Raw genomic sequence first — 21,320 nt, 5'->3', positions numbered from 1 at the left:
ACAGTCACTATTTCTTAGTATTTTGACTTTTTATGGGTGTCTACATTAACCCACCACATAAAGAAGCCGAGAGAAGCACTAATCTAGGAATATAAACAAACATTTACAAGGAAACTTGGCAATATGTTCATTTAGTAAAACAAAAGTAGTAGGTTTCTCCCTCAAGCCTATGACCTACTAGCCATAGGTTTTTTTTTTTTTTTTTAAACCAGATTTCCAGTATAGGCACAGTTTTCTTCCCATATACAGGACCTTAAATCCAATCAAAAAAAAGCATCTGGTTATTCCCATAACAATCTTGCCACGATTGCCATAGTGGCACTGTCATTCTATGGAAGCATAAGATGAGATACTGACCACCCCTGACAATACGGCAAGGGTCATAACCACCAGTTAGATGCATCTTACATGGCAGCTCAGTATTCTAGCATGCGAACTCTACAGCTGAGCCCAGTCAAATGCTGGCTTTCTTCTCCAGCAGCCTGCACTGCGTCCTCTCCATATCCCCAAAACTGAAAGCTGCCGAGTGGAGGGAAGGCTTCCAGCTTAGTCCCAGTTTGATTTCTCTATGCTGTATTTTGATGACTGCTTTCATCAAATGCAAAAGCCACATAAAAATCATCATGGACTAGGGCTCCTGGGCAGCAGCACTCCATCTGATTGCAATGTTGGAGAAGTTACGCAGGACTCTACGTAGATTGTGCTACTTTAGAAAGGAATTGTAGTTAAGAATGAAATGTAAATTCTTTTTTCCTTCTAAGACCTCTGCATTGCCTCCTCAGATAGCCATTAGCTTCCAAGGGAAATAACTTAGTTGCTTGGATCTAACTTAGCAAGCAAATGAAGGGTTAAATATTGTTTGTGGCACAGGGCATTGTGAAGAAATCTAACTGAGTCATCAAGGGTGCTATGAACTGAAAATGTCAGAGTATTACAGAGTAACAGGTAAGAGCAAGAAGTTCAGGGTAAGATAAACCTGAGTTCAAACTTGGCTCTGTCCTTCTGTGCCTCTGGACAGTTCACTGAGCTTTCTGTATTTCCCCATTGGGACGTGGGGATCCTTAGCAGTTCCTCATTGCTAGAGTTTTATGAGGGCAGATTAAGTCAATGGACACAAAGGTTATGCCAGAAGTTCTTAATGGAGTCTTAGCTTCCAGCTCCAGAGAGATGCAACTCTCAAGCGCAGGCCTGATCCTACTGGAAATCAGTCCCAGCATTCACTTCTGCTGGGTGTGACATTTGAGAAACACTTGTATGTGGCTAGATGCCACCCAGTGGCTCTCAGTGAGGATGATCTATTCCAGCATTGATGTTTTTGCAGTCACCATGCAGTACAATTCTACCTGCTAATCTTGTTGACAACTGAGATGAAACTTTATTGCATGATCTAATTGTTATTTTCCAAAGATAAACAGCAAGCTATCTGTCCTAACATTGCTCTCTAAGGGAGACCTCCTGGAGGTCAAAAGAAAACAATAACAACAACAACAACAACAACAACAACAAAAATGTCATATTTCTTATGCAAAAACAAAAAACAAAAAACAAAAAACAAAAAAAACAACCCAGCCATGATGGTTTGCTCCTCAACAGGAATAATTATTATTGATTTACAGTGTAATAGCAGCAAACAGCTTTGGCAATTGGTTAAATGTCTTCACTTTACTGGGGCCATTAATCAATCTTAGCAGCTATTTATTGCCTAGCAGACTACCACACAATAAAGATGAGCCTGAAATCAACTCCCACACTAGCTTTGACAGGCAAAAATTAATATTTAATGTCGCATTACTAGATCACTTGAGATTGGGACTCCCTTACAGCTATAGCAGGTCTGGCCACAAAGGGGTGCTCTGAGTGATCCTCACTGGGGCTCCCACCATGTTTCAACTTTAGCACTTATAGATAGCTTGACTTGGGAATATTATGTGTCCTATAGACATCATATGAATGATGATTATAACTACTGCTGTCACTCTAACCTTCATGAATATGTGATAAAAAAGAGAATAAGTTCTGAGACAAAAGACCTGGAACAGACAGGAGCTCCACAAGAAGACCAACAGAGCCCACAGATCTGGGCTCAGGGGGGCCTTCAAAGACTGATCCCTGCTCAGATATAGTCAATAGGCTATGGGTCCCATAATATTGGGAGTAGGGGCTGCCTTTGACATGGACTCTGTTACCTACTCATTGATCTGCTAACCCACAGAGGAAGAGGATACAGGCAGTCCAGAGGAGACTTGATAGGCTAGGGTCAGATGGTAGGGGAGGAGGCTTCTTCCTTTCTGAGGACTAGGGGAGGGGGGAGGAGGAAGAGGAAGGGAGGGTGGCAAGGGAGGAGATGAGGGAGGGGCTACAATTGGGATGTAAAGTGAATAAATTAAAAATAAATTTAGTAAAACATCTTGTACAATAAAAGATCCTCCAGAGGAATCTCCATACCTAATCTCAAGCTGTATTATAAAGCAACAGTAATGAAAGCAGCATGGTCCTGGCACAGCAATAGTCTGGTTGATCAGTAGAATAAAATCAAAGACCCAGAAATGAATCCACACATTTATGGTCACTTGATTTTTGACAAAGAAGTCAAATCTACTCAATGGAAAAAGGATAGCATCTTCAACAAATGGTGCTGGTATAACTGGATGTCTACATGTAAAAAAATGCAATTAGACACATATTTGTCACCATGCACAAAACTCAAGTCCAAGTGGATCAAAGACCTCAACATAAAACCAGAGACATTAAGTCGACTAGAAGAAAAAATGGGGAAGAGCCTGGAACACATTGGCATAGGAGACAACTTCCTGAACAGAACAACAGCCCAGGCCTTAAGGGCAACAATTAGTAAATGGGACCTCATGAGACTGAGAAACTTCTATAAGGCAGGAGACACTGTCAAGAGAACAAAATGACAGCCTACAGACTTGGAAAAGATCTTCACCAACCCTTCATCTGACAAAGGTCTAATATTCAAAATATATAAAGAACTCAAGAAATTAAACATCACCAAACCAAATAACCCAATTGAGAAATGGGGCTCAGAACTAAACATAGAATTCTCAACAGAGGTATATTGAATGTCTGAGAAACACTAAAAGAAGTGCTCAATGTCCTTAGTCATCAGGGAAATGCAAATCAAAACAACTCTGAGATTCCATCTTACACCCATCAGAATGGCTAAGATCAAAAATTCAAGCAACACCACATGCTGGCGAGGATGTGGAGAGAGAGGAACACTCCTTCATTGCTGGTGGGAATGCAAACTAGTACAGCCACTTTGGTGCTCTCTCAGGAAACTGGGAATAAAGCTTCCTCAAGACCCAGCTATTCCACTCCTTGGAATATACCCAGAAGATGCTCCAGCACACAACAAGAACATTTGCTCAACCATGTTCATAATAGCCTTATTCATAATAGCCAGAACATGGAAACAGCCTAAGTGTCCCTCAGTAGAAGAATGGATAAAGAAACTGTGGTACATTTACACTATGGAATACTACTCAACTATTAAAAACAAGGAATTCCCGAAATTTGTGGACAAATGGATTGAACTAGAAATGATCATACTGAGTGAGTTAACCCAGAAGCAGAAAAAGTCAAATGGTATATACTCACTTATATCTGGACACTAGCACAAGGGGCATGTCCCATGAATGTCTTCACTTACCATGAAAGTGGGACAGAAGGGAAGACTTCCTTCCTATTGGGACTCTAGGTGAGAGAAGCATGCGAGAATGGGGAAATAGAAGGATCCAGAGGGTCCTAGAAACCTATAAGAAGAACATTATGATGGGCAGATCTAGACCCAGGGGTCCTGCTCAAATTATGGCACTAGTCAAGGACAATACATGCAGTAAACTTCAAACCCCTACCCAGATCTAGCCAATGGACAGGACATTCTCCACAGTTCAATGGAAAGTGAGGACTGACTTTCACACAAGCTCTGGTGCCCCATATTTGACCATGTCCCCTTGATGGGGAGGCCTGGTGGCACTCAGAGGAAGGATAGCAGCCTATCAAGAAGAGACTTGATACCTTATGAGCATATACAGGGGGAGGAGGTCCCCCTCAGTCACAGTCATAGGGGAGGGGAGTAGGGGGAAAGCAAGAGGGAGGGAGGAATGGGAGGATACAAGGGATAACAATTGAGATGTAATATGAATATATTAATAAAATATGTTAAAAAAGAAAAAGAGAGTAGGTACATTTCTTTTCCTCTTTATGACCTTGTCTCCTTTTCTCAGCCAACAACAACAAAAAAATACAATTAAAGTGTTTGATTTTCTTAAGAGTATATAAAATCACCATCATCATCATTATCATCATTGGTAGTATCAGGAGCAACAGTTTGGGTCCAAGTATTTTGGGCAGTGTTCAAGATCAGCCAACTTGTTCAAGACTACAAAGGGAGCTAGTAGTAGAGCTACAATTGTTGCAGAATTCAAGTTGGAGCCTGGAGGCTTAACTTCTACACTTTGTAAGGGTAGAATGTTTCACTAGTTAGTGTAAAATAGCATCACATTGAAAAATAAGTCACAGTGCAACCCTTACAGTGTCAAAATGTGTCCATATCTGGGTTCAGATATCAACTGTGAAGTCTTTACCTGGAGCAGGTGATGAATGGAGTGGTGTCCTGAGTGACTATCAAGATATCATCAATTATGGTAATACTTCCGGAACATTATATACTAAAAATAGGAGATTTAAAAATTACTGTTGAGATGTAAACTCCAGGCATGCTTCCATCTCCTTTTTATTTGATATTAATTCTTTGATACATTGCATATGAGTTACAGTTGGATCATTTAAAATCAATTTATGTATTAATGAGTTTTTAAAGGAGGCATCAGAGCCTCAAACCTTTAGGGTTCTGATAGAGGAACTGGAATAACACAGGAGAAAATGTTGGGCACTAGTTTCACATTAAACATATAAAATGATGAAAGACAATTGTTAGCTTTTGGAAATGTCCTTGAATATTTCTTACTTGACCTACGGCCTACATTTCTATAAAGTCAAGGAAAGTAATATGGCAAAGTCATTGAATTTAGGTGTTTGTTTGTTTTTTTTTTAGCTGTTCCCAGAGTGGGCACCAAGGACAGGGCACCAGTCAGTCCTCTCTGGATCTGAGACCAAGAGCACTGGCTGGAATAATTAAACATTCTGTGTCTGCCTGTGTTTGTGTTCATGGGCACTCTCTCTTTGTGTGAAGATGCCGATCTCATGCCAGCAGCTACCCTGTCAGCATCTGTCTGCCCTTTCATTTGTCATGTGGACCTGAATCCACTTGCTCTTCATCTCGACATCGGTGCACATAAACTGCATACTCCTGACACAATGGCACATGTGTAGTAATTAGGTTGCCCCGGCTGAACTGATCCCATTCTTTGATAACTCTGAAGATTTGTGGCATTGAGGCTCTTACATTACTGAGAGGCGCAGAGATTGCTTGGTGATTCCCACCAGGCTGCTATGGGGATAGGAGTGCCTCAGTGACATAAAGTGATTTCCTCCTCTTCTTGTTTCAGGTTCAATGGATCCGAATGACTTCCTGAGGGAGGCGCAGATAATGAAGAGCCTAAGACATCCAAAGCTTATCCAGCTTTATGCTGTTTGCACTTTAGAAGATCCAATTTATATTATTACAGAGTTGATGAGACATGGAAGTCTGCAAGAATATCTCCAAAGTAAGCTGAAGCCTTAATAAAAGGAAGAATCGAAGAAATTCAGTGTAGCTTGTCCCATAAATGTCAATTTAGCAAGCCTTCTATAACCCAAAGGATGTTTCCGATGTGTGCATCCATGAGAATGAATGTTGCAACATTGACCAGCTCAACTACTATTTAATGGAATATGTTCTGTGTTCTCAAAAGAGGGGAAATATTTATGTAGTGGAAGATCAAATTGTTCACACTAGACATATCAGTGTACTTAAATGTAGTGTTGGCAGCTGGTGAATGTCTATTTTGTGTGTTTCCTTCATGAACTAATTGAATATTATTAGTCATGAACCAATATTTTCTATGGGGTAGTTTGTGTACATGGAATACTTTCAATAATGACAAAAAAAAAAAAAGAAAGATATCATAGGCTCTCTGTTTTTAAGTTTTTATGTGTGTGTGTGTGTGTGTATGTGTGTGTGTGCATGTGTGTGTGTGTGTGTGTGTGTGTGTGTGTGTGTGTGTGTGTGTGTGTGCTGGTGGTATTTGAAGCTACTTCCATGGCTAGGCAACATTAGAATTTTCAGACTAAAAAGTAGAAATATAGTATTTTTGTATTCCTCCATTTGATTCCAGCAGTCACAGTAAGGGCACTGTGATATTTATCACAAATGACGCATTCAAAAAATAATAAAATAATAAGTGTTGAAACAAGATGTTCAGATTTGAGAGAAATCATTACAAGAGTAATTTATGCTTGAAAAATAGAGACTTCCTCTAGGTTTTGCAATGTCGGAGCAGGACTGATAGGCTGTGAGCAATGAGAAAAGAGGAATGAAGGGTTCCGAAAGATAAGAGCACCTCTGCTTTCAAGGGGGCCCTGTGCAACTGCTAATTCTAAATTGCAAAGAAAAAAGGAATAGAGATCATGATGTGTCCTACCTAGTGCTGTGAAAACAGAAATGTGCTGAGATCCCTTGCTTGTGGTCACTACACTTCCCCACCTCAGACTAGTGACCCACTGCAGAAGCATTAATAGCCACTGATGCTTCTTGTCTTGTTTCTAAGACAATGCAAAAGAGTGACTCTGTCATATCCATTAAAGTGCTTTGCAAATATCACCTGTCGCAGCCGTATTAGGTAGAATTGTGAGTTCCCAGTATTTAGGCCTGTCATGAGCATTGAATTAGTACTTGTTTTCTCTGACTTGTCTCTGGTTCTTCCCAGTTTGTGTGATGTCCATCCTCAGATTTCTCAGCAAGACAGGGTTCCAGATAAGATGTTCTCCTGACATAATTTATTTTCTTGTTAAGTTTATCTAGTCTTGGTGTTTAGATGCTCATGCTTATCTATATCCTTTTTGACTTTCTTGAGCATACTTATATTGTTATTTCTAAGTCATTGTCCTGTATGTCATCTAAGTTGTTTTCCCAGGAAACACTACCGTGGTAGCACTAAGTTTTGGAGGAAATATATTATGTTTTTTTTTTTTTTTTTTTTTTTGTGCATTATATTTCTGTAAAAGGATCTAGTCATCCAGACTTGAGTTTTTGTTTTTGTTTTTGTTTTTGTTTTTTTTTTTTTTTGGTCTGTATATTTGTCCCACTTTTGTACAGTGGCTGTTTACATTGCTGTTGGCTGTGACACAAACTTGCCTGGTTATGGACCAGACGATTGGTGTTTGAGATTCAGTCCAGGGACCACTAGGGTATGCAAACGAGGTCTCAGATATGGTGCAAGCTAAGCTAGCGCTAGGTGTAGCTTCTGAGCACAGCAACAGACCTTGCAGAGAGTGAGCAGGTGCTTGCTGCAGATACTTACAGGTCCATGGAAGGCTTTCACCATCATGCAGCTGGTCCTTAGGTGATCGAGGCTGAGGTCACAGTGGGAGTAGGCGGTGCTCCTTGTAGGAAGCAATGCAAGTCTTATGAGGTTCTGAGGTAGTTGGGGCTGGGGCTGTGATGGTGATGCGTGTTGCTAACTTGGGCAGGCTCATTTGGCTCCCTGTGACCCTTAAGTGGCCAAAGCTTGAAGTCTGGGTTCCAGTGTGGGCAGACGTTGCTACCTGAGGAAGGTGCACAGCACTCTGCATGTTCCTCTGGTGGATGAGACTAGATTAGGCTTTCTTCTCAGTTCCATCTTAGTTGAGCCCTTGGCTGGTTGACTGTCAGGTTCTGAAATGTAATCTCACTGTTGGTCCCTTGATTTTTCATGATCCTCTTTCCTGTCTCTGTTTTTAACTCCTTGGTTGGTAATCACCTTAGAGCATTATTGAGTCATTTATCTTGCCTAAATGTAAGTCCACAAGGGCAGGAAGCTGTCTCTGTTTCGGTGTCCCAGCCATGTCTGGTGCACAGTGGTGTGCACTAATTCACGGTGACTGACTGAATAGTTAAGCTGAGATCAGCCATAAATGAACAAGATTGGCATTTGGAGTTAGCTGGTTTTGAGACCCCAGGTGGAAAAGCCCTAGTTGGTACATTGGAAACTTCATCTCTGAGAATTTCTTTGGCCTGTTATTGTGGTTTCCTCAGGGCTATGAACCTTGTCTCCTTCTGGATAGGCCACTGGGGCATGTTTACTGAGGCCTTTATCTTCACAGATACCTTACAAATAGGAGCGTTGATAAATGTATTGTTGTTACATCCAATTCTTTATCAACCAGGAAGTAAAAATCTCAATAAAATAACCGTGAAAGGATTCTGCTACTCATATGTAGCCCATTGTCGTAGCTGTTGATGAGCTAAAAGACTCTTTAGTGATAGAGTGTGATAGATTTCCTTCAGAAGATAAAACCTGCTGCAACTTTGCTCTGGTTTTGATGCATGGTGGTTTGTGGGAGCCCTGGGACATGAAGTGGTTCTTAGGCCAATGTGCTCTTCAGAATAGCAAAGCAAAATTTCCAGTCTTCTGGGATTCGGCTTGTTGGTGAAAACCTTCCATACCCTCTGTAATAGAATTGCAGTGTAATCTACTGTAATATCTTATGTGGTTCATTTAAAAAATTCTCTAAGCACACAGACATCCTAATTCTGAACATGAATGTTTAGCCAAAAGAATGGAAAGGTGTAGACTACACAGTCACACTACGATAAAGTGAGAACATTTCTGTTGCAAGGCAGCAATATTAGAGAGCAGTGCAGTGCAGGGGAAGAAGGGGGAAGCAGAAATCTGGCTTCAAGTATAAGCAGCCAAATTTCTCTACTGATAAATACTCAGGGCAAAAGATATTATTTTTGTTTTCACCCAACCCAAGTAGTGCAAGTCTTAAATAAACACGGACGGTTTATACAGGCCTCTGAACAATGAAACTATGATGTGTATTAGTTTTATATTGCTTTCTACTGAAATTATTAGCTGGGTGTATTCTAAATTGTGCAGATTTCATTATAGACTAAAACTAGACAGTACAGTGTGACAGTATAGTGCAGCACTGATGTGAGTTGGGCTGTTCCTTCCAATGTTTGCCTGCAAGCATTTCAGAGTCAGGTGAAAAACAACCATTTACACAGTCATAATTAATATTTGTAAAAGAATCTTCACATCTGAGACACCCACAAACTCAAACATGTTACATACATTTTGGGGCAAAATAAATATTTACAGCCTGACTTATTGACCCTTCAATATATACCATTTAGGAAAACCTGAGAATTCAGGTACTATAGTGGATTATGGGTAGCAACATACGTACTTCACTAAAAGCATCTTACTGAAACTTAAAGGGAGAGCATATCTAAATTTGGCTTAGTTTGTTGAGCTTTCTCTTTCCCCTCAATCAGTAATTACAGAGCATCTAACACAAATCAAGCAATGATGTTTCTTTTAAGGAGTAGCACTTTCTGTTTTCGTAAGTTAGGTCCTGACACTTGGTTCATGGTTTTCACGCACAGTTTGTTGAAGTAGACGACAGCAGGCAGGTGTATTAGTTTCATCATTGTCTCCTTCAGTCAAATATAACTGCAGAACTGTTGTATTCAGAATGTCTTAGTAATTCTCTGATGTTGTGTGCTGAAGGGTCACAGCAAGGCATGTCGAGGTGGGCAGCACAGACCATCTCCAGAGAGTATAACATTTCAGACTCAAACACTCCTGCGTTAGACTCTCTAGTCTACAGCCTATTCCTATGGCTAGTCAGAAGCCCTGTGACTTAGAAATAATGTAAACAAAAGTTCACATAGTAAGTGTATGAGATAGCAACAGAAGAGAGCATGTACATTATGTCTTAAAAACAAGCAAACAAACAAAACTACAGTAGTTTCTTTGTGACAGGTGTTTTTTTCAGATTATTTACAAATATAAACTTGACTCATTTTCTTATGAGGAAATATTCTCATTTTACAATTAAAAAAAAAACAGGCATGTGAAGGTTAACAACTCATTTAAGGTGGACCATGGCTTCTGCTTTAATGTCATGGATAGTGCCGATATTGTTCTTCTAACCTCAATTAGTTGTCTGTTGTTATTCTGCAAACATTATGTCAGTTGTTATCATCAGTGTGCTGGCTAGTTTTTTTTTTTATTAGTTTATTTGTTTATTCACTTTTTATTCTGGTTGTAGCCCCCATTCCCCTCTCCTCCCAGTCCTGTCCTCCCTCCCCCATCCCTCTTCCCCTATTCCTTTGAAAAAGGGAGCCCCCTTACCTACCCACCCCAGCTCATCACGTTGTATCAGGACTGAGTTCATCCTCTTTGCCTGTGGCATGGCAAGGCAGTCCTGTTAGCGGGAAGTGATTGAAAAGCAGGCAACAGAGACCATGTCAGTGACAGCCCACATGAAGCCTGCGCTGCCTATCAGCTACATTTATGTAGAGAATCTAGGTCCAGTCCATGCATGGTCCTCAGTTGGTGCTTCAGACTCCACGGCCCCCTCTGGGTTAATTGGCTTTCTTGGTCTTTTTGTGGAGCTCTTGTCACTTCCTGGTCCTTTTATCTTTCCCCCCACTTTTCCACTAGACTCCCTATGTTTCGCTGGGAGTCTCTGAATTTGTTTCTAAGTGCTGCTGGGTGGAGCCTCTCAGAGGGCAACTCTGCTAGGTTCCTGTCATATGTGTCTTTCTGGATCTGGGTTACCTTACTCAGGATGATCTTTTCTAGTTCCATCCATTTGCCTGCAAATTTCATGATGTCCTTGTTTTTGATAGCTGACTAGTATTTCATTGTGTAGATGTATCAATTCTTCAGTTGAGGACATCTATGTTGTTTCCAGATTTTGACTATTACAAATAAAGCTGCTATGAACATAGTTGAGCAAATGTCCTTGCTGTGTGGTGGCGCATCTCTTGGGTGTATGCCCAAGAGTATTATACCTGGGTCTTAAGGTAGAGCTATTCTCAGTTTTCTGAGAAAGTGCCAGAATGGTTTCCAAAGTGGTTGTACAAGTTTGCACTCACACCAGCAATAGAGGAGTGTTCCCCTTTCTCCACAGCCTCACCAGTGTCCTGGCTAGCTAAAATCATCTGAGAGGAGAGAGCATCAAACAAGAAAATGTCTTCATAAGATTGGGAAGCCTGTAGGGCATTTTTTAAATTAGTGATTACTAGGGAGGGCCCAGCCCATAATGGGTAATGCTGTGCATGGGCTGGCAGTCCTGGCTTCTATAAAAAAAGGTTTAGCAGACTATGAGAAGCAAGCCAGTAAGCATCCTCCTCCTAAGGCCTCTGCATCAGATCCTGCCTTCACGCTCCTGTCCTGCTTGAATTTCTGCTCTCATTGATTTCGGTGATTTTGGTGATATGGAAGTGTGAGTAAAACAAGTCCTTTGCCCTCCAAGTTGCCTTTGGTCATGGTGTTTCATCACAGCAATAGTGATCCCAAGGAAGACAGTCAGGAATGCAGTTGTGGCTTACTGGGTTTCATAGCTCAGGAGTCATAGTTCATGGCTAAGGTGCCAGCATTTGCCAAAATCATCTCAACATTCTAACAAGGATGAATCTATCGCCAAATTGACTAATATTGTTGTTAGGAGCTGGCTCATCCTGGGCTGTTGAGTTGAGGAAGGCAGTCCCCTGCTGGGCTTTGGCAAGAAGTTGTCCTGTGCTCCCTATCACACAGGATGGCTCATAACTTCCCAGGGTGTTACAGCACTATGACCAAGTGGAAAAGCAAGAGAGCACTGAGCATCAATATGATGAAGCCCTTTTACAACTTAATTTAGTGCCTTCAGTTTTTTTCTTTTTTCATATTCTGTCAGCTAAATGCATGTATTTGGGTCTGGCACAACCCAAGGAAGCAGGATGGTGACTAGGAGACAAAGATCAGTGGAAGCCATTGGAGAATCAGCTGCCACATATGGCTGGTCATTGTTGTCTTTTCTTCCTTACACTTTTCTTTCCATATTGAGTGGATCTGATGTCAAATGTCTGGCTGGTGTGGCCGTCAGAGCAATGATGCTTTCTCATTTAGCATCATGCTGAGCTTTATTTAATCTTCATGATAACACCTGGTTTTCAAATGAGTAGTTAGTGGCAGAGACTACATAACATACCATTTAAAGCTCTTGTGACTGCACACACACAAAGTTAACCATATTTAATACAGACAAATTGTCCTTTAGCTGTCCTTCTCTGAGAGGTGACATGAGGACTTATGCTTTTCCCACTGTGTGACTTTACATTCTGGAATGTATCCCTGTTGCTTCAGAGTCAAGGGAGATTTAAAGGCCTGGACTGAAGATCCTATTGATTTCTCTGCACAGATCCTGTTACTCCAAACTAGAAAAGTGGCCCAACGTCAATGTGATTTTCTGTGTGTGTTCTGGGTGGAAGGAAATAAGGGACCAAATGACTGATGAGACATCAGTCACATACTAATGGTTCTTGTCTCATGAAATTGTGTGTGTGTGTGTGTGTGTGTGTGTGTGTGTGTGCACACGCATATTTGTATACATATATACATATGTAGTATACAAATGCTTATGATATCCAACTATTTCCAATTTATTTATTTCTTAGTTCTATTGATTTTCCTTTTTATTGGAAAAGTAACTACAAATGCAGAAAGTATATAAATCATATTCAGCAACCTAGCATATAATTATAATACAAGTAAATATGAAATTGTGCAGTTATCTCCCAAATCAAGAATTTGACCAGAGCAGGCATTCCAGAAATGTATGTACACTCTGGCGTTCATAACCAGTCACTGTCCTGCATTTTCCAGTAATTACTTCCTCTTAACCTTGCCATACCCTTTTAGCCTTCATATTTTCTCCCTGGTTCTGGGGATTAAACTCTGTCTCCTGCTAAATGGGAGCTTTGCCTCTGAACTGAACCACAGGCCTAGTCTTTCCTTCTTCTTGAGGAACATTTTGGAATTCGCTGTTTCATCTGGCCGTCTCCACACCCTTTCCACTCCTGCAGTCCCTGTCCCTTATGTCCCATCGCTAGGAGAATGATCCTTCCTGCTATCACGGTCAGCAATGACTCCTCATTACTCCAGCTAGCAAATAACCTGGCAGCCCTTATCTTCCTGAGTCTGCTCATCAAGTTTGACTATGATAGTAGTTTGCTCTTAAAACCTTTGACTTGTTACATCTTTGTCTGTCATGTTTCTGGCTGATTCTTCCCAGGTTTCTTTCAGGTTTACTTTTCTCTGCCAACACTTAAGTGTTGGTGCTCTCATGAGTGTGTTTCTTCCCAGGTATCTGGCACACTTGTTCCTGCTTATGAACACAGCCATTAAATTTGTATGTGTAGCTGCAACTCTGAGCTCCAGACACACATGCTCCTCTTCTTTCAGCCAATGCCACATGGGGCATTCATATCCATCACTAGGCAATTAAGCTTGCTTCACTTTTGCACACGTGCAATGATAATATTAGCACCTAGGATCTATTGGGCTCTTCTCGGCGTTGTGTTAAGTACTTTACATGTACTAACTCATCTGAAATTCTACTTTAACAATGGCTTCTCGGAGATAATTGCAGTTATCACTATGTAGACAAAGACACCATACCACAGGGCTGGTAATCATATTGCTCAAAGTTACAAAGCAGTATGAAGAATAGCCCTGATATAAAATCTTGTATTCTGGTGTCATTTCCTTCCTCCTAACTCCTGTGTTAGAGCTTCCGTGGACGTCAGGGCTTGTGTCTAAGCCTAATGACCGCAAGTCCAGTTCACCATAGGGAATAGTATTTCATTTATGAAGGCAACGAGAAAAGGAATTTCCACTTTTGTGAAATAACCCCAGTGTTCTAGATAGCTGAAGATGCTTGTCAACAGTATGGTAGTTTAACCTGAGGATGACATGAAATTTCTGAGTTTCTAAAAATAGCAGTAGTTCCTTCTAGTAATGATAAAGCCCATTGCAGTATGCAAATTTCTGTACCTAGCTGTAGAGAATGAGCACTAGGTGGATCTGTCCGTTTCAGATATATCTATATCTGAAGAGATGTTCTGAGGATAGCAAGCCAAGAGGGCAAGTAAAAATGCATTATGCATGTGGATATAAATGTAATATACGCATTTCATAAGTGGTATACCCTTAAAATTGATCAGTGATCTCATTTTTAAGAAAAATATGCTAAAATAATGAAATTTTTTCTTTGGTGTATCCAGATCATTGCCCCTTTATCAGTTCAATGGCTAAAGCAAACTGTGCTGTGTTCCTTCCTGTTAAAAATTCCAGTGTCTCTATATGGTGTGTGTTGAGGTCAGAGGTCAATATTGAGTGCTTTCCCCAATAACTCTCCACTTTATTATTTGAGACAGAGTCACTTGAGTCTGGAGCTCACTGACTGATGAGACTGCCTAGCCAACAAGTTCTGGGGTCTTCTGTCTCTGCCTCCCCAGTGTTGGGATCACACGCATGTGCCACCAATGACCAGGATTTTTATTACTGTGTTGAGGATATAAAATGCAGGCTCCCACTCACTGAACCGTATATTCCTAAGCTGGAAGTGCTTAAATAAGGCAGAAGCCCCCAGATGATGGTTTCCATGAGGAGGCAAATCACTGGTGTATGATGCTAAAAACACAGGCTGGCCTCTGTATTGGCATGGTGGGATGATTTTTCTGTATTCTTGGTAAATAGACGAGTCATAGCATATAGGATTGATTTATCAGAATTCTCAGAATTCACTTTGCTAGTTCAATGTTTTCCAAAAATAATCTCTCATTTTCTCTTTTTGTCTAGACGATGCTGGGTCAAAAATCCACCTGACTCAACAGGTGGACATGGCGGCACAGGTAGCTTCTGGAATGGCCTATCTGGAGTCCCAAAACTATATTCACAGAGATCTGGCTGCGAGAAATGTCCTTGTTGGGGAACATAATATCTACAAAGTAGCAGACTTTGGACTTGCAAGAGTTTTTAAGGTAGACTTAGTTTTGTTTTAATTAGTTCTTATACTAGGTTAAATACCAAACAGAGCCGTAGACCAATAAGTTCACAATTATCATTGAAAACCATTTTTCAGCCTAGTATGGTAACAAACACTTAGAATCCCAATACTCAAGAGGGTGAGGCAAGAGGATTTTGGGTTTGAGGTCAGTTTGAACCTCCAATGAGACCTCTGTCCACAAATAATAACTGTAACAACTAAAACAAAAAAGGCACATACACAAAATAAACAAGCAAAACAGCTATATTGTTTATTTTTGGCCCACTGATAAAGACACATAGTGTAGGATCTTACAAAAAGAGTACATTTCTATTTCGATTTCTTCATCAAAATGTGCGGGAGAGTGTGGCGCCCGTGCCACCGTGGTACCGAGTCGAGGGCGAGGGGCTGCGGATTTAACTCATGCACACACATTCACACACACACATACACAATAACACAGTGGGTCCTTCGTGCTAAGAGAGCAGCAGCCGCAGCAGCAGCTGCGGCAGTGGTTTATTCTTCTCCTTTCCAGAGTTCCAAAGAGCCTTTTTATAGGCAGCAAAACAGGAATCCTCCTCCCAGGTGAAATCCCTCAAGAGATAATCCCACACAGGAGGAAAAGTCTCTAGGAAGGGAGGTGGGGCGCGTTCTGAGAGCAGGAAACATGACGTAGAAACTGCTAGAAACAGGACATGAAACAGCAAGACAGGCAGGCAGCCCAGTCGGGTCTGCTTCCTACAGGAGAGGGTGTCATCTAGGGAAAATAATGATCATGTAGGCTAATAAAAATATAATTGAGTTTATGGTTGAATTTATGACCTACTTTCCACCTGCTAGCAGCAGCACCAATTTGCTTTCACATTTCTGCCTCTTACAGAGAGCAGTAGACTGTATCTAGCTTTGTTCACTTGACAATAGACTGAGGCCACGCTACCGTGATTCTGTAACAGTCGTCAGCTTTGTGTGTGTTTGTATGTGCATTGGGCAGTCAACGTTTTCTATATGTGTATACACATGTGCTCTTGTCTGTGTGAGTATATGTAGAGGCCGGAAGTTGATATTGAGATGTCTTCTTCAGTCATTTATTCATCTTATTAAAATGGTTTTACTGATTCTTTGAGGGTTTCATACAATGCATACTGATCATATTCCTCCCCTGTCCCTAATTTCTCCCAGATCTTTCTCTCAACCAATTTCATGGTCATGCCCTCTCTCTCTTCAAACTGAGTCAGACCAACTGGGCCTTACCTTATTTTTGTCATATAGGGTTTCTCACTGCACCAGTTGTTATCAATTTGGTTTGATTGGCTGGTCAGCATGTCTCTAGGATCTACTTACGTCCTCACTCTCAGCACTGGGGTTACAGGCCAGGACCGCATCACCAAGTTTTTATGTGGGTTCTGGTGACCTGAACTCACGTCTCTGAGCCATCTCTCCAAATCTAAATCACTGGCTTTTCATTTCCTCATACTCACCCTGGTTTGTGACATCAGTCCAAAGACACTAATAATAAGACACCATATGGGGTGTTTAAATCTGGATTTAAGTTTAGATTTCCAGATGGGTCGCTAAAAATACGGCTGCAGAACATGAAACACAACAGGTAAAGATTCTCTTTTCATATCACCTTTTCCCCGTAAATTAATTAGAAATCCACTATGCTGATAAATTTATTTATTTATTTTCCATTTTATTATTTTATTCATATTACATCTCGATTGTTAGCCCTTCACCTGTTTCCTCCCATTCTTCCCTCCCTCCCACTTCCCCCCTACTCCCCTCCCCTATGTCTGTGATTGAGGGAGACCTCCTCCCCCTATATATGCTCTTAGAATATCGAGTCTCTTCTTGGTAACTTGCTATCCTTCCTCTGAGTGCCACCAGGCCTCCCCATCCAGGGGACGTGGTCAGAAAAGGGGCACCAGAGTTCGTGTGAGAGTCAGATCTCACTCTCCACTCAACGGTGGAGAATATCCTGTTCATCGGCTAGGTCTGGGTAGGGGTTTGAAGCTTACTGCCTATATTCTCCTTGGCTGGTGCCTTAGTTTGAGGAGGACCCCAGGACCCAGATCTGCCTGTCATAAAGTTCTTCTTGTAGGTTTCCAGGACCCTGGGGGTCCTACTATTTCCTTATTCTTCCATGTTACTCTCACCTAAAGTCTGAATAGGATATCCTCTCCTCTGACCCACTTTCTTGATAAATTAATTTAAAATGTTTAAATAGAACTTTTTTTTGATACTAGGAAGTGATTTAAAAATAACCAATGCCAGCTTTTAAAATAAGTTGTATTTATTTTTATTTTATGTATATGCACACTTTGGCCTGCATGTTTGTCTGTGCATCACTGCATGGATGCAGTGCCTGAAGAAGCCAGAAGGTACCAGATCCTCTGGAGCTAGAATTAAAGATGGTTCTGTGCTGCCATATGTGTGCTGGGAACCAATCCTGCATTCTCTTCAAGAGCAGCAAATGCGCTTAACTGCGGAACCATCTCTCTAGCTCCAATATCAGCCAGTAGTTCCTTACTACCAACAGCAAATAAAGCCAGACATCCTTTGTGCCTCCTTCTTCTTCAGTTTGTAAAGTGCTCATCTAAGTCCAAATGATCACAAATCACCCTGCATGCAATAGAATGGTGCCTCTCAGGGTCTCAAGACACATCTTGCTAAACTCTTCTCCACTGACTCTTTTGGTCTTATGTGTCTTTGATATTGTAATACAAACTGAGCTAAGTGCATATTGAATATCTCCCTCTAACGTCTCATGTGAAATAGGTTACAAATAAATGAAGGCAGCAGAACAAATCACTAACTTGGCTTGAATCTTCGATGCATTAACAGGTAGATAATGAAGACATCTATGAATCCAAACACGAAATAAAGCTGCCGGTGAAGTGGACCGCACCTGAAGCCATTCGTACTAATAAATTCAGCATTAAGTCCGATGTGTGGTCTTTTGGAATCCTTCTCTATGAAATCATTACTTACGGCAAAATGCCTTACAGCGGTGAGTGATTAATTCAGAAGTGGGGCCTTTCCACTGCAGGTCACTTGCTTAGATGTGACTTTAACTGCTTTGTCTAGACTCGGAGGACAGAGTTATGAGGCTGGCCATACCATGTGCCTGTAGGAGCTCGGTAGATAAAATTTGATGATGATAATTTGCATTAATGAGATGGTTTATTGCTTTCTTCTCCTTCGCTCTTGAATTGCAGTCTTACAGACATGACTTCCTGCAGGTTTTTGTTTAATGTCTCCATCCTGGGAAGTGGATGGTGGGTCTCATGGCTTCATCAAGGGAAATAATTTTCTTTTAACCCAGAGTTTAGTGTCTATAAATTGAAGACTCTGATTGTCCACTTTTTTTTTTTTTTTTGTTCTATTCTGTGTTTCTTAGGGATGACGGGTGCTCAAGTAATTCAGATGTTAAGTCAAAACTACAGACTACCCCAACCATCTAACTGTCCACAGCAATTCTACGGCATCATGCTGGAGTGCTGGAATGCAGAGCCTAAACAACGGCCAACGTTTGAGACCCTGCACTGGAAACTTGAAGACTACTTTGAAACAGACTCCTCATATTCAGATACAAATAGTTACTCAACATGAACAGCAAAGAAAAGGAAGAAAAGTAATGAAGATGTGAAAAAAATTGGAATCATCAGTCCAGAGATAGTCTTATCAATCAACTGTGAAATCAGTTTATTTTGACATATTCAGGTGGTAGGATGAACTCAGGCGTGCATTATATATAAAGAGATTATTTGTGTATTTTATTGACAAGAAAACACTGCAGGATAGTATACAATGATATGTCATTTTTTTTTCCCCGCACTGCCTGGTAAAATCAAACACATGAAATGAAGTTATTTTTTCTTTTAAGAGCTACTCACATTTCTATTTATTGTTTGAAATGCAGATCAAAGAGAATCAACAGATGATAGAGTTTACTCAGTAACTGTCGTAGCATTTTCCTGTTTACTGATTAAAGTGCTTAGTCATTATTCCTCAAATTTCTGAGTCCCATCAGCTTGTTATTATGAAGGAATTTGATTGCTTTGCCGCACAGCAGGACCTGTGCTTTGAAATTTTTTTTTTTCTCTTTTAAAATATCCTTTAACTACAATGATGGCAAAGCCATGGTAAACGACTTGATTGTACTTGAAGTAATTGCACATATTTTTTTCCCTATGCATAAGAAAATGAAGCAGCTGTTGAGAAAAAGAATTAAAATCTTTCTCATTTTGTAGAAGGAAATGATGGAGTTTTTCTATACCTCAGTATGTGTCATCAGAGAATCATCTGCATTAGTTTTAATCTCTTAATGTCGGCAATCAGGTTGCAAAGCTGATGAATTTGTTATGTATGGGGTTATAAGGAAACCACCACATTGCCCACCAGGTCTGAGAAATAGGTATTAAAGTGGTTTAGGGAAGCTAGCAGAGAGCTGGAGGATTGCTGCAGCTTTCTAAGTAATAATAAAAAGTTCCTTTGGCACACAGACCAGTTTTAAATTGGCTGCAAAACAGGCCAAGCCCTGCTTTAGCTCTCGAGGCTAACAATAATGTCTGAATGTGGTTATAAACTCTTGATTTTGTCTGTTAAGACACGAAGCTTTTTAATATCTTAATTTTTTTTTCTAATCCTGGCAAAGCACTTCTCTGTTTTCTTAGGCAATGAGTGTATCAAATGTTCTGCCTCATCAGATGGTGAGCAAGACTTCTCCAAAGTGATGTCAAAGTCAGCTCTCTATAGTCCAAGACCTAATGCACAGCACTGAATGTCCATTCCAAGAGGAAACATGGTATATCAAGTTTACCTTTCATCCTTCCTTAACAGAGATGGTCACAAAAAAACCCTGGCAATTAAAAAAAAGTAAATTCTTTCAACTAGAAACTAGGAGGCAAGGCACCAGGGACTAACCACTAGGCATTTGGTGATGTCACTGACCTAGTTGCTATGGTAAAAATCCTGACAAAAAACAACTTAGAGGAGACAGGGTTTATTCTAGCTTACAGTTCCGGGTCAGTCCATCACTTCCCACCCACATCTAAGAGGTGAGAGAAATAAGTCTATGCACACAAGGCTTGCTTGCCTACTTACTTGTACTCAGGTCAACTTCTACACTCTTAAAAAAGTCTGGGACCCCTTTGCTTAGGGAATAGTATGTCACACAATGGGCTGGATCTTCCCAGATCAATTAACTTAATTAAGACAATTCTTGACAGACATGCCTGCAGGCTAATCCAATATAGACGATTCATCCTTGCAACTCCTTTTCCAGGGGACTCTAGCTTGTGTGGAATAGTCAATTATAGCTAGCCATCAGGCCACTCAAGACTCGTATCTTACCAAAATTTCCCATTGACTGCAAATATCGTCTGGGTTCCTGTGGTCACAGAGGGCTGTCGATAGTAAGTGAGGCTCCCTGTTCTCTTTATTCAACGAGAGAAAAATGGGCCACCTAACTCTGAGGCATTATCCCATGCTTCATTAAAAAGATTTCTCATTTTTTTTGGGTGGGGGGGGGAGTGGGTGGCAAACACAGGCCTGTGCCCCATTCTGTACAGCAATCAGTACAGTGAACGTGACTGCTGTATTGACCGGCTAGAAGAAGGTCTGCACTGAAGCTGGGGGATATGAACCTCTCTAAAGGCAAGTTGATCATGCAAATAAAAATGAGCGATCAGTTGCTGGGTAGGTGTCCATTAACAGAACCGCTTAAGATGAATTCATGGTTAAAATTAATCTTTTGTACATGTACGTATTCGTTTAATCATCTCAGACATTTCTGAAGCCTTTAATTTGGATCATGTGTAAAAATTACAGAAGCACCCAAGAAGCAAAAACACTTGTAAGTAAGGTCAACATTAATATTTTCATCAGTTGGCCGAGCATGGGGTAACTTCAATTGTTTACTTGTGACTATCTTGTCTAATGTAACCAAGGAGAAGATTTTCAACAACTAGTTGGTTAAAAAAAAAAAAAAAAAAAGACCCCTTTTCCTGATTTCATTTCTTGGGACAGATTCTTCTTGGGCATATGGAGAGATGAAAAGATGTATTCCCACTTAACTGTGCAAATTCAAATGCTATGTACTTTTATGTGGTAGCTGATAATAATAAATTTGTAGTAAGATCTGGTTTTGAAATATAAAACGGTTCTCCTTTCCTGCTTGAATACCTGCTGAAACTTGTTTAACTCACTGTGTTTGATTCTTGGGGACATTTATGTACAAAGCTCTGTCAAAACGATCTATTATTCCTGTTTTTAACCTGATGGATCATGGGGAAAAATAATAGATTCAGTTATGAGAAGCAGTAATA

General features: G+C 40.6%; 1 protein-coding gene across 1 annotated transcript in view; it reads left to right on the top strand.

Annotated features, from left to right (window-relative positions):
- Positions 1–20,333, top strand: part of Frk (fyn related Src family tyrosine kinase) — a 103,487-nt gene extending 83,154 nt beyond the window's left edge. The window contains exons 5-8 of the mRNA XM_051164092.1: positions 5,535–5,693; positions 14,805–14,986; positions 17,836–18,001; positions 18,392–20,333. Of these exons, the coding sequence (XP_051020049.1) occupies positions 5,535–5,693; positions 14,805–14,986; positions 17,836–18,001; positions 18,392–18,603 (719 nt within the window). The 3' untranslated portion in view covers positions 18,604–20,333. The remainder of the gene's footprint in view (positions 1–5,534; positions 5,694–14,804; positions 14,987–17,835; positions 18,002–18,391) is intronic.
- The last annotated feature ends 987 nt before the right edge of the window (positions 20,334–21,320 follow it).

This window comes from Acomys russatus, chromosome 21 (assembly GCF_903995435.1).
Source record: "Acomys russatus chromosome 21, mAcoRus1.1, whole genome shotgun sequence".
NCBI classification, from domain to species: Eukaryota; Metazoa; Chordata; class Mammalia; order Rodentia; family Muridae; genus Acomys; species Acomys russatus.
The sequence above is the reverse complement of the archived record's forward strand: the minus strand, read 5'-3'. Positions and strand labels throughout refer to the sequence as shown.